At 43.1% G+C, this 21,478-nt stretch overlaps 1 protein-coding gene across 21 annotated transcripts in view; it reads left to right on the top strand.

Annotated features, from left to right (window-relative positions):
- The window catches only part of obscnb (obscurin, cytoskeletal calmodulin and titin-interacting RhoGEF b), a 99,123-nt gene that overhangs the window by 61,010 nt on the left and 16,635 nt on the right, over positions 1-21,478 (top strand). For 6 of the 21 annotated variants that reach the window (XM_090225409.1, XM_090225417.1, XM_090225413.1 and 3 more), the window contains 11 exons: positions 2,685-2,948; positions 3,626-3,904; positions 4,396-4,653; positions 4,951-5,217; positions 8,121-8,387; positions 8,650-8,925; positions 9,067-9,339; positions 14,664-14,954; positions 15,208-15,480; positions 15,903-17,243; positions 21,182-21,463. In XM_090225409.1, coding sequence (XP_090081535.1) covers positions 2,685-2,948; positions 3,626-3,904; positions 4,396-4,653; positions 4,951-5,217; positions 8,121-8,387; positions 8,650-8,925; positions 9,067-9,339; positions 14,664-14,954; positions 15,208-15,480; positions 15,903-17,243; positions 21,182-21,463 — 4,071 coding nt within the window. The remainder of the gene's footprint in view (positions 1-2,684; positions 2,949-3,625; positions 3,905-4,395; positions 4,654-4,950; positions 5,218-8,120; positions 8,388-8,649; positions 8,926-9,066; positions 9,340-14,663; positions 14,955-15,207; positions 15,481-15,902; positions 17,244-21,181; positions 21,464-21,478) is intronic. The other 15 variants (XM_090225424.1, XM_090225423.1, XM_090225421.1 and 12 more) reach the window with 3 other exon arrangements.

The raw sequence follows: 21,478 nt of genomic DNA, 5'->3' as shown, positions 1-21,478 counted from the left end.
GTGGAAGAAGGTGCTCTGGTCAGATGAAACCAAAATTGAACTTTTTGGCAACAATGCAAAATGTTATGTTTGGCGTAAAAGCAACACAGCTCATCACACCATCCCCACTGTCAAACATGGTGGTGGCAGCATCATGGTTTGGGCCTGCTTTTCTTCAGCAGGGACAGGGAAGATGGTTAAAATTGATGGGAAGATGGATGGAGCCAAATACAGGACCATTCTGGAAGAAAACCTGATGGAGTCTGCAAAAGACCTGAGACTGGGACGGAGATTTGTCTTCCAACAAGACAATGATCCAAAACATAAAGCAAAATCTACAATGGAATGGTTCAATAATAAACATATCCAGGTGTTAGAATGGCCAAGTCAAAGTCCAGACCTGAATCCAATCGAGAATCTGTGGAAAGAACTGAAAACTGCTGTTCACAAATGCTCTCCATCCAACCTCACTTAGCTCGAGCTATTTTGCAAGGAGGAATGTGCAAAACTGATAGAGACATACCCCAAGCGACTTACAGCTGTAATCGCAGCAAAAGGTGGCGCTACAAAGTATTAACTTAAGGGGGCTGAATAATTTTGCACGCCCAATTTTTCAGTTTTTGATTTGTTAAAAAAGTTTGAAATATCCAATAAATGTCGTTCCACTTCATGATTGTGTCCCACTTGTTGTTGATTCTTCACAAAAAAATACAGTTTTATATCTTTATGTTTGAAGCCTGAAATTTGGCAAAAGGTCGCAAAGTTCAAGGGGGCCGAATACTTTCGCAAGGCACTGTATGTATATATATATATATATATATATATATATAAATATACAGTGGGGAGAACAAGTATTTGATACACTGCCGATTTTGCAGGTTTTCCTACTTACAAAGCATGTAGAGATCTGTAATTTTTATCATAGGTACACTTCATCTGTGAATCTAAAACAAAAATCCAGAAAATTACATTGTATGATTTTTAAGTAATTGGGGGTGGCAGCATCATGTTGTGGGGATGCTGGAGGGACTGGTGTACTTCACAAAATAGATGGCATCATGAGGCAGGACAATTATGTGGATATATTGAAGCAACATCTCAAGACATCAGTCAGGAAGTTAAAGCTTGGTCGCAAATGGGTCTTCCAAATGGACAATGACCCCAAGCAAACTTCCAAAGTTGTAGTAAAATGGCTTAAGGTCAACAAAGTCAAGGTATTGGAGTGGCCATCACAAAGCCCTGACCTCAATTCTACAGAAAATGTGTGGGCTGAAAAAGCGTGTGCGAGAAAGGAGGCCTACAAACCTGACTCAGTCACACCAGCTCTGTCAGGAGGAATGGGCCAAAATTAGCCCAACATATTGTGGGAAGCTTGTGGAAGGCTACCCAAAACGTTGACCCAAGTTAAACAATTTAAAAGCAATGCTACCAAATACTAATTGAGTGCATGTAAACTTCTGACCCACTGGGAATGTGATGAAAGAAATAAAAGCTGAAATAAATCATTCTCTCTACTATTATTCTGACATTTCACATTCTTAAAATAAAGTGTTGATCCTAACTGACCTAAGACAGGACATTTTTACTTGGATTAAATGTCAGGAATTGTGAGAAACTGAGTTTAAATGTAATTGGCTAAGGTGCATGTAAACCTCCGACTTCAACTGTATACCATCTTATGTAAATGGTAACTGTATATAGTCTAAGGTAAGGGGTTATAATACTATATATAGACGCATGTACAGTATGAGTCTGCTGATCAGTACAAACCCTTTTCCATTCTTTCCCAATACTTGGAGCCATTCCCGAATTCCTTGTATAACCTGACTTTACGGGGTAAGGGGTACAAGTCTGTTGATCCCCTCTTATCCTCTCCCATTGTACCCGATACCTGGATCCCTTTTGTTCATTCCACACCCGTTTCATAGCCTGACCGTCCAAGGTAAAGGGTACATATACTGTATAGTCTGAGGTAAGCTGTTATATAATATATGTATAACATGAGTCTCTTTATCACTCACCTTTACTAGACCTAACCATTTTACCTCAATACCCGGAGTCCATTCCAAACTCATTTTACAGCCTGACTGTCCGAGGTAAGAGGTGCTTATACCCATTAAATGAAAGTAAAGGGCACTTATACCATAAAGTCTGTGGTAAGGGGTTATATAATGTATGTCTCCTAATCACTCACCTTTACTAGGCCTAACCATTTTTTATTGAACCTTTATTGAACTAGGCAAGTCAGTTAAGAACAAATTCTTATTTACAATGACGGCCTCGGAACAGCGGGTTAACTGCCTTGTTCAGGGGCAGAACGACAGATTTTTACCTTGTCAGCTCGGGGATTTGATCTAGCAACCCATTCTGAATCTCTCAATTCACGGTCATCTTGTTGTGGACATCGATTGGTATAGCAGTGCATGCCATTGGTAGGCCACTTGTTAATTTCACTCACATTACAAAATAGCAAGAAACAAGAAATCTCCCTGTTTTTGTCCTTTGAGACCTATGCTATTTGAAACCTATAGTGGATAAACATTTTTCCAACAAATGCTTTTAAATGTTGTATTGAATGTTTCTTTTCAAGATATTGGATGTGCTTGAATGTCCGTCCCGTCCGTGTCCACTCCCGAAACAGGTTAACGTCTCCATCCATCCTAACCTTGTGGCGGTCTGTTTCCATCTTGCTGTTTCCCGGGCAGGGGCCCCTGTGGTGTTCAAGAAGGAGCTGGAGAGCCAGGAAGCAGTGGAGGGAGGCAGTGTTTCTCTGACCTGTGAGATCAGTGCTGATGGCAAGGTGACCTGGAGAAGGGGCTCCGTGCTCCTCACCCAGGGGGAGAAGTATTCCATGGAGCACACAGGTTCTACCTACATCCTGATGGTTCACAAGTTAAAGGCTGAAGATGCTGGAGAGTACACCTGCGATGCCGGGGATAAGCAGAGCACAGCCACCCTGACAGTCAAAGGTAATGAAACGTGGCTGTATTCATGTCTGTCACTCTACATTATCCACTGCTTTCATTCTGTGTGCCGACATACTAAGAACGTCCTTCTTAATGTTCTTTTACTTGGATATTGTTGTAGCCAAACTTGTTGTAACCCGTTTTTTAAGGGTAATCTGTGAGTAAGCACGTTATCTATTATTTCACATAGTTGTAGGGGCAACAATAACATTGTAGTTGATCATGAAATATAGGTTTCATAATCGATGTGTTTTTACATTTGAACCGCAATCTATTTGCCATGTTGGGGACTGTAGTATGCAGTTTGTGTTGGTTTTGTTGTCATATTCAGACCTATACTATGTATTTTGTCAGAGATCATTTTTTTGTACTTATGTCTACCTTCCTACACGATAGCCATCACATAGGAAGTGAAAATGTGTTTTTGTGTAATATTGTACTCTTTAATTGAGAAAGAATCCTAAACGTTGAGTAGACATAAATAACCTCAGCAAACTCCATGAACTGGTGTCTCCTGGAGTGCAATTGTCCATCCTCTTTAGATCTCACTTTTAAATCAGGATACCAATGGTGGTGCTCTAATGCCTGAGTGTTTCACCTTAATGAATCCCCTGGGAAACCCTGACCCTGGGAACCTTTAGATCTCTCACTCCCCCGTCATCACATTCATTCACCTCCAGAGTCTGTGCGCATCACTCGGGAGCTGCACGACATCACAGTGACCACCGGGCAGGATGCTGTCTTTGCGTGTGAGTTGTCCCAGGAGGGCGTGACCAACGGAGAGTGGTGGCTGGGCGATAACCTCCTCCAGAACAACGACCTGAACCAGATGGCCTGCCAGGGCCGGGTACACCGGCTGACACTACAGATGGTCACCCCCGATGAATCAGGGGACGTGGCGTTTGTGGTGGGCGAGGAGAAGACCGTTGCTTGCCTACTGGTGGAAGATAAGCCCAAAGGTAATAGAGACGTTAACGGAGATGTTGAAGATGGCCTCCTAGTCCTCACCCATCTCCATCTCTCCATCTCTGTCTTCCATCAAACAGCTTTGTCTTGGCACGTTAGAACACTCTTTGTTCCTCTGCTGTGCGGTGTCATCCATTCCATCCTAGCCTTTCTTTAGACGTGTGTTGGTCATCCTCCTGGATTTTCTTTTTATAGCATATCTGTCTTCAAAGATACTATAAAATGAAGTTGACAACAAGACGTTTGTCGCTGATATTAACATATCACTTTGCTGACTATCAGTGAAGTGATGCATGCCTAATGGACATAGTCTTTGTGGTTATCATTGGCATGCTACTGTAAGTACATAAAATAGATTGTAGACCTGTGGAAAAAGAGACACATTAAATACTGCACATATAAAAACCATACACGTTTGTCCTATGACTCTTGACACTCAAAGTGCATTACACTGTACTTAGCTTGGGATTTCCCATATCTACAGCCTTAATCCTTGAGAAGCCTCACGATACAGTGGCCTTGGAGGGCGAGACAGTCACCCTGTCCTGCACTGTCTCCGACCCCACGGCCACCGTCACCTGGAGCAGGAATGATGTGGCCATCAAAGCAGGACTCAAGTACGACCTGCGGAAGAATGGAGCTCTCCTGCAGCTGCGCATCCACAACCTGGAGATGGAGGACTCTGGAACTTACTGCTGCGATACCGGGGATGCACAGTGCACCGTCACCTTGATTGTGGAAGGTAAAGAATGGTGCCGGCACTATAAAAGTCTGGACCCTCTACACTGCATCTAATACCACAAAATAGTTACCAGCCCAATCCTCACAGTGAATGCTCTGGATCAAGATAAACTCAGGATGAGTTCCCCCACAATACTCTTCTTGACTGTTTTGCCCTCTACAAACTACCATGCACCCAGTCTTCCATCAACATACACTAACAGAGCCATCTTACTCCCCTGTCCACGTCGGCCACTGTCACCTACACTATTTTACGTCCTCTGTCCAACGCATATGTCATGTCTCTTACTTCTACCAGGTGCCCCGGCATTCTTTCAGAAGGAGCTGAAGAACCAGGAAGCCCAGGAGGGTGATGATATCACTCTGCACTGTGAGCTCTCCAAGGCGGGCACTCACGTGGAGTGGAGGAAGGGAGGCGCAATCCTCCAGGCTGGTAAGAAGTACGAGATGAGGCAGGAGGGCTGCGTTCAGGAGCTCCACATTCGCAACCTGGAGCCAGAGGACAACGGCTACTACACCTGTGATGCTGGAGACCAGCTCACCACGGCATTAGTGGCAGTGCAAGGTATAATGTCACTACACCGTCTCTCTCTGAGAGGGTTCATTTCTGTATGGTCTGGTCTTTTCTTTTCTCAAGGATGAAGGAATTCATTCCTAACGGTTTTAGATAGTCGTGGTGGTTTCAACAAGTGTACTTACTGTATGTCACGTCAGCAAGTTAAAGATGATCAGTTGTAGGATGTCATTTTGAAGTTTCCAGTCTTGATGGAATACATATGGTTAAAGGGATAGTTCACCAAATTACAAAGTGACACGTTGGTTTCCTTAGCCTATAAGCATGGTATGACAGTAATCCATGCTTTGGTTTAGTTTCCCTGGCACCGTTTCCACATGCTAACATTTAAGCATTTGTGGCATAAATCCCATTGGCATTTTTCGCGCATTATGTCACGTCAGCTGAACAAACTATAGATTGTATCATGGAATGTGTTGGGAATAAATAACACAATGAAGTGTGTAAGAATGCTTGCCTACTTAAAGTCCAAGTTTAAATGAGGAATGAGACAGGTCAAGTAATCTTTATTATCGCAAAGCATCAATGCTCATTATACGCACACACTGGGGGACTGTCAATGAATGATTTTTGTTATACTTTTGTTATACTTTTCCCTCTATAAAAAAATCCCCACTGAAAATTGTGATTAGATACCATTTTAAATTCTGATATTTATTTCATTTTCAGAGTGACCACCAGAACAATTTAGATTAATTACAGCTATTAGGAAACCGCATTGGTTGTACACTAAAAATGTCTACACTTTTCACACGTTTTGTCCAAGGCTAATGTTGACAGTTTCATGTAGGTGTTCTCAAAAGAGTTCAAAGAGTTCAGTAGTGGGAATGACTAGATCAGTAGCTAATTACTTTTTGTTCCTCATCCATGCATGCTTCCATGCAGGAGCATACATTTGAGGCATTTCACTAATAGAGTTAGAACGAGAGTTTTCATGCTGTGTACTTTTGATGGGACCAAAACATACCGGAAGGTACGGCACTAGATGAGGTTTCCACCAGTTTCTTAGTGATATGCAGCAAGAGCTATGCTAGTCAATGAGGATTCACACCCTTAGTTCAATTGTGTAGCTATACTTTTAGCTAATAATGGCAAATGGTACCTAACAGTTGTGGTTTACAGATACACAGTATCTACAGTAATCGGAATAGAGTAGGACTGGTGGACATACGCTGAACAAAAATATAAATGCAGCATATGAAGTGTTGGTTCCATGTTTCATGAGCTGAAAGAAAATATCTCAGAAATGTTCCATAAGCACAAAAAGTTTATTTCTCTCAAACTTTGTACACAAACAAGTTTATATCCCTGTTGGTGAGCATTTCTCCTTTGCCATAATAATCCATTCACCTGACAGGTGTGGCATATCAAGAAGGTGATTAAACAACATGATCATTACACAGGTGCACCTTGTGCTGGGGAAAATAAAGTCCACTCTAAAATGTCTAGTTTTGTTACCTAACACAATGACACAGATGTCTGAAGTTTTGAGGGAGCGTGCAGTTAGCATGCTGACTGCAGGAATGTCCACCAGAGGTGTTGCCAGAGAATTAAGTGTTCAAGCCACCTCCAATGTTGTTTTAGAGAATTTGTCAGTAAGTCCAACCGGCCTCACAACCACAGACCATGTGTAACCACACCAGCCCAGGACCTCCACATCCGTCTTCTTCACCCCGGGGATTTCTGTCTATAATAAAGCCTTTTTGTGGGGAAAAAATGAATTTTGATCAGCTAGGCCTGGCTCCTCAGTGGGTGGGCCTGGCTCCCAAGTGAGTGGGCCTATGCCCCCCTAGGCCCACCCATGGCTGCGCCCCTGCCCAGTCATGTGAAATCAATAGATTAGGGCCTAATGAATTTATTTCAATTGACTGATTTCCATATATGAACTGTAACTCAGTAAAATCTTTGAAATTATCATATGTAATATTTTTGTTCAGTATATTTTAGTCATAATGTACAGTTCTAGCAAGCATCCACTATAATATTATTCAGAATTATTGAAATCTTATCTGCCTACTGTAGTATATTCACATTGAAATAGATTGCCTATGATGTCGTTTTAATCATTTTGTGGCAGTATGTGTGATGTATGATTGCTGCTAAGAAGTCATGTGTGCACACGGGTAGTTCAAAAATAATAAAAGACAACGTGTCACAGAGAGTATTTTACAGAGTATTTTAACTGAGCTTGGCTTTGACTTTGTAGTTCTGTGGCTACAGTAGGAGATTTGACCTGTAAACAAACGTTGCTGCTGTATGAAGAGAAGCAGCAGTAGTTGGGCAGTGCTGCTTCACCTATCCACCCTGGCCGGCCACATTCCCTTTAATTACTCTCAGCCTCACTTCCACCCTGCAATGCACCGCCCCTAGCCTGCCTAAAACTAAAACTCTCTAACCCTTCCTGCCTTCGCTCTGTATGGCTTCTCTAGCCACCCATTGGCCTATTTCCTCTTTCTCATTGGTTGGTTAGTGTGCAGGAGTTGTGTCCAACTCCCTCTGCCTCTTGAGACATTTTGGCTTTTCACTCTCCCTTCAGTTTGGAGTTGCAAAAACAACGGTCACAGTGTAAACATTCACATTCTGTATCTAAGTACATACTGTATTTGGGCACTGAGTGCTGCATCCATAAGATGTACTGTGGATCAAGGCAACTCTATGCACATTACTAAAATACTAAGCCACCTCTGATACCACCAGTAAATCTCTAATGTATACAATTTCCCCACTGGGGATAAATAAAGTTAATTCAATTAAAAGTAAAATAAACCAAAAATACTCCAAGGTGTACTGGAGTGTTTATAAAGCCCAGGTGTCATTCTTCGCCATGTGGAGAGAGTGCATGTCAGTCATGATGGCCTTGTCATATGACCCTTGACCACTGCCCCCACTCTCAGAACCCACAGTAGAGGTGGTGAGTGAGATGCAGGACCTCCGTGTGGCTGAGGACCAGCCGGCTGAGTTCATCTGCCAGTACTCCCGGCCGGTCCAGGCCCAGTGGAAAAGAAACGGGAGACCGTTGGAGCCTGACGGCAGGAGGGTGGTAGTGGAGCAGGACTGGACCGTGGCCCGCTTGTACATTAGCCACGTGTCCACTGAGGACAGGGGGACGTACTCCTGTGAGGCAGAGGGGACCTGCGTGGTCGCCTCCCTGGAGGTGGAAGGTGAGCTTCTCTTCTCTTAGGAAAGAGCACCTAGCTACCCTCCCCTCTCCATGTCATGCAGTTTTTGCAGGTTTTCATTGTGAGTTTCAGCTTGAATAGTAGCAAGTGTCTAGCAATAAAAAATCCACTTGTCCTACTTGTCCACTGTGAACATAAAATCCCCACCAACAGTGGGGAAAAGGCTTCTTTTATGACACATTCTCCCCTCTCAGATAAAGCTATTATCTTACAATAAACCCTGCTCTTCTCTTCTCCCCTATAGCCAAACCCATTGAAATCCTCCAGGGCCTGGAGAACATGGACACCATCGACGGCGGCGAGGCCCTGTTCGAGTGCTCGATCTCTCGTTGCGAGATCAAAGACAGCTGCTGGCTCATTGACGGCAAGCCGGTGAAGGATTCGCCAACCACTGAGATTGTGTCCTTCGAGAGTGGCCGCCGCCACCTGCTGCTGCTAAAGGACCTGCACGTCGGGGACAACTGCAAAGTGACCTTCCAGGCGGGCACCGCAGCGACCTCCGCCATGCTCAACGTCAAAGGTTTGTTTGTTTGTCAGTAAGTTAGTTATTGTTTTTGCAAAGGCCTGGTCTTACGGTGAAATATACTATGACATACTACAGCTGAAAATAAGGAAGAACTGCCATATATGATATGATATGAAGTGGCTTTTGTGTGCGTAGGCTGGCAGCTGGATGTGGTGAGGGGTCTGGAGGATAAGGTAGCTGTGGTGGGAGAGAAAGTAGAGTTCAGCTGCGTGCTGACCGAGCCTGTGCCTGAGGCGGAGGTAGCCTGGTACTCTAACGGAGCCGAGCTAAAGAATGATAACACCTGGGCCATGCAGGCTGACGGTTGCTTCTACCAACTGGTGCTGAGACAGGCCCCAGCCATGCCACCACAGGAGATCACCTTTGCTGCCAGGGACGCCATTTCCATGGCCAAGCTCACTGTCATCAGTAAGTGTGTGGTCTCACTACAATGCATTTGAATAGAAAGTTTGCAAAAATACGTAAGATCTTGCTACCATGGAAAGATAAATGTCTGTCTATTTGTGGAAAAATCAACCTGATTAATTATTTAGTAATATCCCAGTTTACCTATTTACTTATGGCTCTGCCTACACCGAACAACTTTGTTTTGAAATTATATGAACAAAAACACGTCAACTTTATTTGAAACGGCAAGCCAGACACAATTAAACTGGCCTAATTACAGTACCAGTCAAAAGTTTGGACACACCTACTCATTCAAGGGTATTTCTTTATTTGTACTATTTTCTACATTATAGAATAATAGTGAAGACATCAGAGCTATGAAATCACACATATGGAATTTTGTAGTAACCTGCAAAGTGTTTAACAAATCTAAATACAGTGCCTTGCGAAAGTATTCGGCCCCCTTGAACTTTGCGACCTTTTGCCACATTTCAGGCTTCAAACATAAAGATATAAAACTGTATTTTTTTGTGAAGAATCAACAACAAGTGGGACACAATCATGAAGTGGAACGACATTTATTGGATATTTCAAACTTTTTTAACAAATCAAAAACTGAAAAATTGGGCGTTCAAAATTATTCAGCCCCCTTAAGTTAATACTTTGTAGCGCCACCTTTTGCTGCGATTACAGCTGTATGTCGCTTGGGGTATGTCTCTATCAGTTTTGCACATCGAGAGACTGACATTTTTTCCCATTCCTCCTTGCAAAACAGCTCGAGCTCAGTGAGGTTGGATGGAGAGCATTTGTGAACAGCAGTTTTCAGTTCTTTCCACAGATTCTCGATTGGATTCAGGTCTGGACTTTGACTTGGCCATTCTAACACCTGGATATGTTTATTTTTGAACCATTCTATTGTAGATTTTGCTTTATGTTTTGGATCATTGTCTTGTTGGAAGACAAATCTCCGTCCCAGTCTCAGGTCTTTTGCAGACTCCATCAGGTTTTCTTCCAGAATGGTCCTGTATTTGGCTCCATCCATCTTCCCATCAATTTTAACAATTTTCCCTGTCCCTGCTGAAGAAAAGCAGGCCCAAACCATGATGCTGCCACCACCATGTTTGACAGTGGGGATGGTGTGTTCAGCTGTGTTGCTTTTACGCCAAACATAACGTTTTGCATTGTTGCCAAAAAGTTCAATTTTGGTTTCATCTGACCAGAGCACCTTCTTCCACATGTTTGGTGTGTCTCCCAGGTGGCTTGTGGCAAACTTTAAACAACACTTTTTATGGATATCTTTAAGAAATGGCTTTCTTCTTGCCACTCTTCCATAAAGGCCAGATTTGTGCAATATACGACTGATTGTTGTCCTATGGACAGAGTCTCCCACCTCAGCTGTAGATCTCTGCAGTTCATCCAGAGTGATCATGGGCCTCTTGGCTGCATCTCTGATCAGTCTTCTCCTTGTATGAGCTGAAAGTTTAGAGGGACGGCCAGGTCTTGGTAGATTTGCAGTGGTCTGATACTCCTTCCATTTCAATATTATCGCTTGCACAGTGCTCCTTGGGATGTTTAAAGCTTGGGAAATCTTTTTGTATCCAAATCCGGCTTTAAACTTCTTCACAACAGTATCTCGGACCTGCCTGGTGTGTTCCTTGTTCTTCATGATGCTCTCTGCGCTTTTAACGGACCTCTGAGACTATCACAGTGCAGGTGCATTTATACGGAGACTTGATTACACACAGGTGGATTGTATTTATCATCATTAGTCATTTAGGTCAACATTGGATCATTCAGAGATCCTCACTGAACTTCTGGAGAGAGTTTGCTGCACTGAAAGTAAAGGGGCTAAATAATTTTGCACGCCCAATTTTTCAGTTTTTGATTTGTTAAAAAAGTTTAAAATATCCAATAAATGTCGTTCCACTTCATGATTGTGTCCCACTTGTTGTTGATTCTTCACAAAAAAATACAGTTTTATATCTTTATGTTTGAAGCCTGAAATGTGGCAAAAGGTCGCAAAGTTCAAGGGGGCCGAATACTTTCGCAAGGCACTGTATATTGTAAATTTCAGATTATTCAAAGTAGCCACTTTGCCTTGATGACAGCTTTGCACACTCCTGCCATTCTTTCAACCAGCTTTATGAGGAATGCTGGAATGCATTTCAATTAACAGGTGTGCCTTGTTAAAAGTTAATTTGTGGTATTTCTTTCACTCCTTTGAGTCAATCAGTTGTGTTGTGACAAGGTGGAGTGGTATACAGTAGATAGCCCTATTTTGTAAAAGACGAAGTCCATATTATGGAAAGAACAGCTCAAATAAGCAAAGAGAAATGACAGTCCATCATTACTTTAAGATGTGAAAGTCAGTCAATGTTGAACATTTCAAGAACTTTGAAAGTTTCTTCAAGTGCATTCGCAAAAACCATCAAGCGCTGTGATGAAACTGGCTCTCATGAGGACCGCCACAGGAAACGAAGACTCAGAGTTACCTCTGATGCATAGGATTCTTCCAACTTATAGAAAGTTATGTAAATGGCGGATACAACCATTCTCGCTCTGCAGATGTTGCTGTGAAGAGACAGAATCATTAGATCCCTTGTTTTGGTTCTGCCCATATGTAGCTTGTTTTTGGCCACAGGTTCAGGAATGACTGAAGAATTGCAACATATACCTGGAGTATAACTCTGTAAATAGCACTGTTGGGTGACTTGAAAATAAATAGTCAATCGATCAATAATATAATAATACTCTGAGTAAAAAATGTCATCTTTCATTTACAATCTGTTGGTAACTATGAGAATGATTCAGAATTTACAAGGCAATTAGGAAACTGGATGGTTTTCAGAGATAAGGGGAGGGGTTGAGGGTAGCTCAAAGGGGGACTAAAAACAAATAAAAGGAGATAACTAGTGTAAAATATACTGTGTATATAAAATGTATATAGTATGTATAAACTGGAAGCAGAAGCCTAAGTATTGTTTCCCCCAAATATGTTAGGGATTGGAAATTATGCCTACAATTACATAGATTTAAAAAATAAATTATTGTAACTTTATTTAACTAGCAAGTCAGTTAAGAACAAATTCTTATTTACAATGACAGACTAGGAACAGTGGGTTAACTGCCTTGTTCAGGGGCAGAACGACACATTTTTACCTTGTCAGCTCATGGATTTGATCTAGCAACCTTGCGGTTACTGGGCCAATGCTCGAACCACTAGGCTACCTGCCACCCGCAAAGAACCCACAATCTATCTGCAATATTAAAGCTAATCTTCCTCACTGTGTGTTCGGACTAGATACACCTGCGTCCAATACCAGACAAATGTACCACTGTTCCAGTGGTTTTAAACTTCTTAATTGTTGCCCTAATGGTGGTAAGTGGTATATTTATTATGTTTGCAAAGTTTTTGTACCTATTGCCTGATTTGTGAAGGTCAGCAACCATTTGTCTCTTCATTTGTGAGCTCTTTGTCATTCATCAGCATGGGAAAAGGCAAAGGAATTTTACATGCCTGTCAACTCATTTTTATACCCCAGTGAAACAAGAAGCCACAATACAGTTCCTTAAACTGAGAGGAACTTAAAAAGTTGAATGGTTTCATTTTATTTATACAATCTTTAGGGGTGCTTGTTAAAAATATATATTTCCGAGCAATTGTATTAGTATTATACAGTGCTTTAGGAAGGTATTCAGGACCCTTGACTTTTTCCACATTTTGTTACGTTACATCCTTATTCTTATTTAAATGTTCATCAATCTACACACAATACCCCATAATGACAAAACCAAAACAGGTTTTTAGAAATGTTTACAAAAAATAACTTTATAAAAACTCTGACTCTTAACTCAGTAATTTGTTTAAGCACCTTTGAAAGCTATTACAGCCTCAAGTCTTCTTGGGTATGACGCTACAAGCGTTGCACACCTGTATTTGGGGAGTTTCTCCCATTCTTCTCTGAAGATCCTCTCAAGCTCTGTCAGTTTGGATGAGAGTGTCACTGCATATCTGTTTTCAAGTCTCTCCAGAGATGTTTGATTGGGTTCAAGTCCGGGCTCTGGCTGGGCCACTCAAGGACATTCAGAGACTTGTCCCAAAGCCACTCCTGCATTGTCTTGGCTGTGTGCTTAGAGTCTTGTTGCCACAGTCTGAGGTCCTGAGCGCTCTGGAGCAGGTTTTCATCAAGGATCTCTCTGTACTTTGCTCCATTCATCTTTCATTCAATCCTGACAAGTATCTCTGCCACTGAAAAACATCCCCACAGCATGATGCTGCCACCACAATGCTTCACTTTAGGGATGGTGCCAGGTTTCCTCCAGACGTAATGTTTGGCATATAGGCTAAAGAGTTCCATCTTGGTTTCATCAGACCAGAGAATCTTGTCTTTTAGGTGCCTTTTGGCAAACTCCACGTGGGCTGTCATGTGCATTTTAATGAGGAGTGGCTTTTGTCTGGCCACTCTACCATAAAGGCCTGATTGGTGGAGTGCTGCAGAGATAGTTGTCCTTCTGGAAGATTCTCCCATCTCCATAGAGGGACTCTGGAGCTCTGTCAGAGTGACCATCGGGTTTTTGGTCACCTCCCTGACCAAGGCTCTTGTTCCCCAATTGCTCAGTTTGGTGGAGCGGCCAGCTCTAGGAAGAGTCTTTGTGGGTTCCAAACTTCTTCATTTTAAGAATGATGGAGGCCACTGTGTTCTTTTTTTGGTACCCTTCCCCAGATCTGTGCCTCGACACAATTCTGTCTCGGAGCTCTACGGACAATTCCTTCGACCTCATGGCTTGGTTTTTGCTCTGACATGCACTGTCAACTGTGGGACCTTATATAGACAGGTGTGTACCTTTTTTTTATGCCCAATCAATAGAATTTACCACAGGTGGACTCAAATTAAGTTGTATAAACATCAAGCAGGATCAATGGGAACAGGATGCACCTGAGCTCAATTTCGAGTCTCATAGTAAAGGGTCTGAACACTTATGTAAATAAGGGATTTCTGTTTTTATTTTTGTTATGTGTAGATTGATGAGGACATTTTTTATTTAATCCATTTTAGAATTTGTCTGTAACATGACAAAATATGGGAAAAGTCAAGGGGTCTGAATACTTTCCGAATGCACTGTAAATATTGTATTTTTTTGAGCATACAATATAGCTCAGAATTTGAATTATTTATATTTATAGTATTTTTTGCTCGTCTTTATCAAGGACGCCAATCATTTTGGACCGGACTGTAGCTTTCTCCAGGGAAGCGAAATGCAATATTTTCAGGTCCATTCCCCTCTCTTTCTCCTATTCATCGCTCTTCAAACCCACCACTGACCCATTCTCCCTCCTTATATAGCCTTTCCAGACCCCCCGGAGGACCCAGAGCTGGTCAGTAAGCATAAACAGGGGGTGACCCTGTCCTGGTTCACACCTCTCAGCGATGGAGGCAGCCCCATTCTGGGTTACAGGGTGGAGATGAGGCTGGCAGACAGCGCCCTCTGGCTTCCGTGCCATGCAGAGCCTGTGTGTAACACAGAGTTCTCTGTGGATAACCTCATCCCAGGGAGCGGCTACAGGTTTAGGGTGGCAGCCATCAACAGAGCTGGGACTGGAGAACCTGTCCAGCTGCCTCAGACCGTTCAGCTGGGTGAGTTGGCTATATGATGCGCTCAAACCTGAGCAGAACAATTATATGCCTATATGGCTCTGTCTCAAGCCCAGCATGTTGAACAATATACTTATAACCTAGTCCTAGATAATGTATGTATTAGTTACATCATTTGCATACAACTCAGGTGAGTGCAATACATTTTACATTGGCATGAATTGTGTATGTAGTGTCCCATTTATTGGAGAAAAAAATATATATATATCAATCATTCAATTGTTTTGTTCCACAGAGGCTCCGATCACAGTGACCCAGCAGTTGGCCTGTCCAGGCTTGCAGGAGGGTAAGATGGCCCGTGTAGAGTGCCAGCTCTCTGCTGAGGGCAGCTCGGTCACCTGGCTCAGAGACAACAAGGAGCTGGAGTTTGGGGTCAAATACCAGGTCACCATCGAGGGCAAGACACAAGTGCTGCTGATCAAAGACTTTGAGTCTGCTGACCAGGGAGTGTACACCTGTGTAGCCTCAGACGAGGCAGAAAGCTCCATTAATCTCAATTTACCAACAGGTACAGACTCCCAAACAAGACAGAATATTATACCATGCAACTTGGTATTTCCATCTGCTGACATTTATTTATTGTGAAACTTGTATGCTATTTTCCTCAAACCAAACTGGAATCTTGGTGGAGAGGTGTTTGTTATTTGAGGGGCAAGTTAAGGTAAGTTGGTTAGCTAGTTCTAGCAGATAGTGATGGTGAGCTCATTCCTGAAAAAGATGGGTGGTGTGGACACTTCTCCTATCAGAAAAAAATTATAGTCCCACAGTTATTTACCACTACATGATCAACATAGATGAAGTGTGTGTGTGTGTGTGTGTGTGTGTGTGTGTGTGTGTGTGTGTGTGTGTGTGTGTTTTGGGGCTGCTATACTATAGATGTTACAGGTGTCAGTTTGCTGCATAAAACATTCCATTGTGCACTGGTTGTAGGTGCTGATGGGGTTAAGTTGGAGGGGGCCCAGCCCAGCCTGCCTCCTGAGGCTGCCTCCGAGGGAGATGTCCATGCGCTGTGGGAGGCCCTGGCCAAGAAACGCCGCATGAGCCGAGAGCCCACCCTCGACTCCATCTCTGAGCTGCCTGATGAGGAGGACAAGGAGCCCAAAACACCCAAGGAGCCAGTCAAGGAGAAGAAAGCCCCAGAGAAGGTGAACGAAAAGGAAAAGGAGAAGGTTGTGGAGCCTGTCATCATCACAAAGAAGAAGGAGTTGGATACCAATCTACACACCAGCTCTGAGGATGAGTCCAGGGTTCCAACGCTGGTGTCCTACCTGAAGAAGAGCAGCAAGTCCTCCCTCTCTGCATCCGACCAGACAGAGTCCATCTCAACTGAGAAGTTCTATGCACAGACCTCAGTGCAACAGACCTCAGTGCAACAGACCACAGTCCTACAGACCTCATCTTCAGGACAGCAGATCACAGCACAGACCACAGAGATCACTGGGTGCGGAAATGAGGAGGATGAAGAAAAGGGGCTGCTGGATGCTGCTGTCAAGATCCAGGCTGCGTTCAAGGGCTACAAGTCCTGCAAGGACATGTGTCCAGTCTTCAAGGACGTCTTCAAGGACCAGACCAAGGAGCCCAATGGCACCATCCACCTGGAGTGTGTGGTTGAGGGAAAGCCCGACAAGGTGCGCTGGCTGAAGGACGGCGAGCCCCTTGTGGACAGCAAACACCACCACATCGACATCTACAACGATGGCACCTGCTCTCTGGTAATCACCGCCGTTACCACCAAGGACACGGGCATCTACACATGTGAGGTCACCAACAAGTTCGGCGTGACCATCCACAGCGGCAAGGTGACAGTAGGCTCGGCACGGGAGGCATCTGGAAGGAGGCCCCTGACCATGGGCTACAGCGCCGACAGCGAGGCGGAGAGCTCGTCTGCAGAAAGCGAGATGGACGAGTCTTTGAGGCAGGCCAGCAAACGGCTGCGCCGCCTCCTCCGCACACGGCTGCCGGCCACGTCGGAGGAGGAGTCGTTCGTCAGCTGTGACGATGAGGCTGAGCTGAAGGCCCCCGAGCCCAAATCGTACCGTGAGGACGAGCGCTACCTCTACATCCGCTTTGACACGCGGTCTGAGGCCCAGGTGGCGTCGCTGCACTTTCAGGAGATGTTCACGGCCCAGGGGATGCCTGTGGAGACCACCATCCAGGAGGCTGGACCTCTCAAAGTGGAGCTGCGCATCATGAAGATGGGATACACCCAAGATGGCTCTGCAACACCCACACAGGAGAAGCAGCTGCCCGCGTTCATGACAGGAGCCTCCGGTAGGAAAACAGGAGAGTAGGGGACAAAAGTAACAGTTTTTTTCCAAATTACTCAGAGTTCGATAGACCTAGAGACACCCTATCTTATTACAAACAACTGATATATGTCCTCTAGCATTAGCAATTGTAATTTAATTTCTAGGGTATGTGAGTTTAAATTAAATAGACACCGGACTGAACTACCGCAGCGTTACTTTAATACCTGCCGGCGGTACATGTTTCTGGTTTGTAATGCTCTTCCTTTCAACAAATGTACTATCAGCCATAATTTAATGTTTGTATCGATTTTAATAATTGATGCTCTAGGTTTGAAATGTATGAAAATGTACCAATGCGTCGACATCGCAATGTTGCACAAACACAGTATTTTGCTTTACAATATTAAATCGGACTACAATGGATCATATAATAGCTATATTATGCATCATTTAATCCACCTGGAGTGTGTGGCGGAGGCCAAGCTTGACAAGGTGCACTGGCTGATGGATGGTGAGCAACCAATCAGGTGCGCTCCAGATGTCCTTGTCATGCGCACTCCTGGTGTCTTGATAGAATGATTGTGAAGAGAATAAAAACAAAGGGTAAACTCAATATGCTTATCACATTTCAATGGCTTGACGAGGCAATTGACCCCCAGAGTCATAAATATATTTATTTTTAACCAGAAACCCGTCTATACAAATCTTACGTAAGAAGCTGACAATCAAGTCAATTGATTAAGGCATAATTCTATTGATGTCAAATGTTTTTTTTACTTACATTGTTCAAAACTACTTTTTTGTTGATAACTTGAGGAAACATGGTCGGACTGGGCAGTTTTATTTGCAGGGAGCACATCCTCTGCATTAAGAACGTGTTGATTTCACCTCATGTTAGCTTCTGTGTTATCTGAGAAAATGACCGTGTTACTTTCATCCCGGCTCTCCCCTACTCTCACTGTATATACTGTATTAGATCGTTTGAAAATAATTTGGAATTAAATAGTCATTTAATGTCTATTAAATTAAATACTTTTGTAGCCCATTCCATTCAGAATGAAAAATAAACAAGTAAAATCACAAAAATAGATTTGTAATTCAGGGAAGGTCATATTGATTTTGCTTCAATCAATGTATGACATTGAAGTAGTGTTTATTTTGCTTAAATAATATAATCCACTTTTCAATGTGTTTTAATTCCCCTAAAAATTGCTCATGAATGGGAGCTTTTGCTTGTTTGCTAAATGAATGTTCACATTGTCCTCATCCAGCCTTTCTTCCTGCTTTTCCTTGTGTGTTCCGTGTGATTACTACAGTACCGTGTTTGCTTTGTGTGTGGCTTAATGTTAGTTCTCTCTTACCAAAAAGTATGTATTTAAGTCTTGTCAGTGTGTGGTTTATTTGATATGTTTGTTTTTGGATGTAGTTTTTTTTATGTCCTCCATTTTTGTCCCAAACATTTGTTTGTTTGTCTTTGTTGTACTTTAATAGTTACTTCACTTTTTCCAACAATTTCTCTTTTTACCCTCCTCTTTCCAGTATTGACACATTATATCCATTCATTCTATCTTTCTATTCACACTTTCCTTCCGTTTCCCGTCATGTTGTGCTGCCTGACATAGTCCTCCGTTTGAAATATTCCTGTGATGTTATGGTTGCTTTCAACTCTCCTTTACCCACTTCATTCCAGTATTGACACAATCCTTTCCGTCCATTTATCCTCATGTTGTACTGCCTGCCATCACACCCTTTCATTATGTGTGCTTTTTGTTGCTGTATGTTGCTGCACATTTTTATACAGAAAGAAAAATCACTATCAGTAAGAATTACACATGGAATACCAGTGGATTTAAAGTAACTGTAGAGTGAACATCTCATTTTTAAAAGTTCATAATGTTGTTAACTTGTCTTATTCTCATGTTTGTGGCCAAAGCATAAATTGGAGAAAAAACACTTAGAAAAACCCACCTCAAACTTGTATCTCCAAAAGACCATTTAAAAAAGTTATTTATTTTTCCACCGTAATATTATCATCCTTTTTATTTGGATGATGTCATCTTGCCTCATTGGTTGAGCTGGCCAATCAGCTATCTACTCACATGAATATTTTTAATGAGCGGTATACTGTGCCTCCGGAAAGTATTCAGACCCCTTGACTTTTTCCACATTTTCTTATGTTACAGCCTTATAAATAAATGTTTTCCTCAGCAATCTACACACAATACCCCAGAATGACAAAGCGAAAACACATTTTTGCAAGTTTATATACAAATAAAACAGAAGTTTTCAGACCCTTTGCTACGAGACTCAAAATTGAGCTCCTGTGCATCCTATTTCCATTGATCATCCTTGAGGTGTTTCTACAACTTGATTGTGGTAAATTCAATTGATTGGACATGATTTGGAAAGGCACACATCTGCCTATATAAGGTCCCACAGTTGACAGTGCATGTCAGAGCAAAAACCAAGCAATGAGGTCGGAGGAATTGTCCGTAGAGCACACAGCCGAGACAGGATTGTGTCGAGGCACAGATCTGGGGAAGGGTACCAAAAGCATTCTGCAGCATTGAAGGTCCCCAAAAGCACAATGGCTTCCATCATTCTTAAATGGAAGAAGTTTGGAAGCACCAAGACTCTTCCTAGAGCTGGCCGCCTGACCAAACTGAGCAATCGGGGGAAGAAGGGCCTCTGTCAGGGAGGTGGCCAAGAACCCGATGTTCACTTAGACAGAGCTTTAGAGTTCCTCTGTGGAGATGGGAGAACCTTCCAGAAGGACAACCAACTCTGCAGCACTCCACCATTCAGGCCTTTATGGTAGTGGCCAGAAGGAAGCCACTCCTCAGTAAAAGGCACATGACAACCCTCTTGGAGTTTGCCAAAAGGCACTTAAAGACTCTCAGACCATGAGAAACACGATTCTCTGCTCTGATGAAATCAAGATTGAACTCTTTCGCCTGAATGGAAATCCTGGCACCATCCCTACGGTGAAGCATGGTGGTGGCAGCGTCATGCTGTGGGGATGTTTTTCAGCGGACTGGGAGACTAGTCGGCATCGAAGCAAAGATGAATGGAGCAAAGTACAGAGAGATCCTTGATGAAAACCTGCTCCAGAGCGCTTAGAACCTAAGACTGGGCAAAGATTCACCTTCCAACAGGCCAACGACCCTAAGCACACAGCCAAGACAACATAGGATTGGCTTCAGGACAAGTCTCTGAATGTCCTTGAGTAGCCCAGTCAGAGCCTGGACTTGAACCCAATCAAACATCTCTGGAGAGACCTGAAAATAGCTGTGCAGCAACACTCCTCATCCAACCTGACAGAGCTTGAGAGGATCTGCAGAGAATAATGGGAGAAAGTCCCTAAATACAGGTGTACCAAGCTTGTAGCGTCATACCCAAGAAGACTCGATGCTGTAATCGGTGCCTAAGGTGCTTCAACGAAGTACTGAGTAAAGGGTCTGAATACTTGTAAATGTGGTATTTTAGTTTTTGAAAAAAATGTTTTTGTTTTGTCATTATGGGGTATTGTGTGTAGATTGAGGGAAAAACAAACAATTTAATCAATTTAAGAATAAGGCTGTAACGTAACAAAATGTGGGAAAAGCCAAGGGATCTGAATACTTTCCGAAGGCACTGTACGCCCACACCATTCTGTTGTTGGGGTATGCCCAACACCATTCTGTTGTTGGGGTATGCCCAACACCATTCTGTTTTTGGGGTATGCCCAACACCATTCCAACACAGAAAATATGCTTTTTAACATACTTAATTAAACATTTCAAAAGTATACATTTGAAAGTATGTCACTCTTATTGTAATTAATTTTAGGTCATACACTATTTTATAGAAATCTTGAAACACTGGACAGTTACTTTAAACTCCTGCATAATTATAAAAACTCCTAACCTATTGTTGTGCCTAACTGATTACCCCTCTCCCCTGTCCCTGTCTCTCCCCCAGCGGCCCCAGTCTTCCTGACCGAACTCCAGAGCCAGGACGTGCCTGAAGGTTACCCGGTCAGCTTTGACTGCGTGGTGATCGGAAAGCCTACACCCAGCATGCGTTGGTTCAAGGACGGGAAGCTCCTGGAGGAGAATGACCACTACATGATCAACGAGGAACACGAGGGATGCCACCAGCTCATCATCACCACCGTGCTGCCTTCTGACATGGGTGTCTACCGCTGCATGGCTGAGAACACCAGTGGCATCGCTTCCACTAAGGCTGAGCTCAGGGTTGACAGTAAGCATAGAACAT

The sequence above is a fragment of the Oncorhynchus mykiss genome, chromosome 28 (assembly GCF_057628025.1).
Source record: "Oncorhynchus mykiss isolate SJ-2025 chromosome 28, ASM5762802v1, whole genome shotgun sequence".
In the NCBI taxonomy this organism is placed as follows: Eukaryota; Metazoa; Chordata; class Actinopteri; order Salmoniformes; family Salmonidae; genus Oncorhynchus; species Oncorhynchus mykiss.
This window is presented reverse-complemented; position numbering and strand designations above follow the sequence as displayed.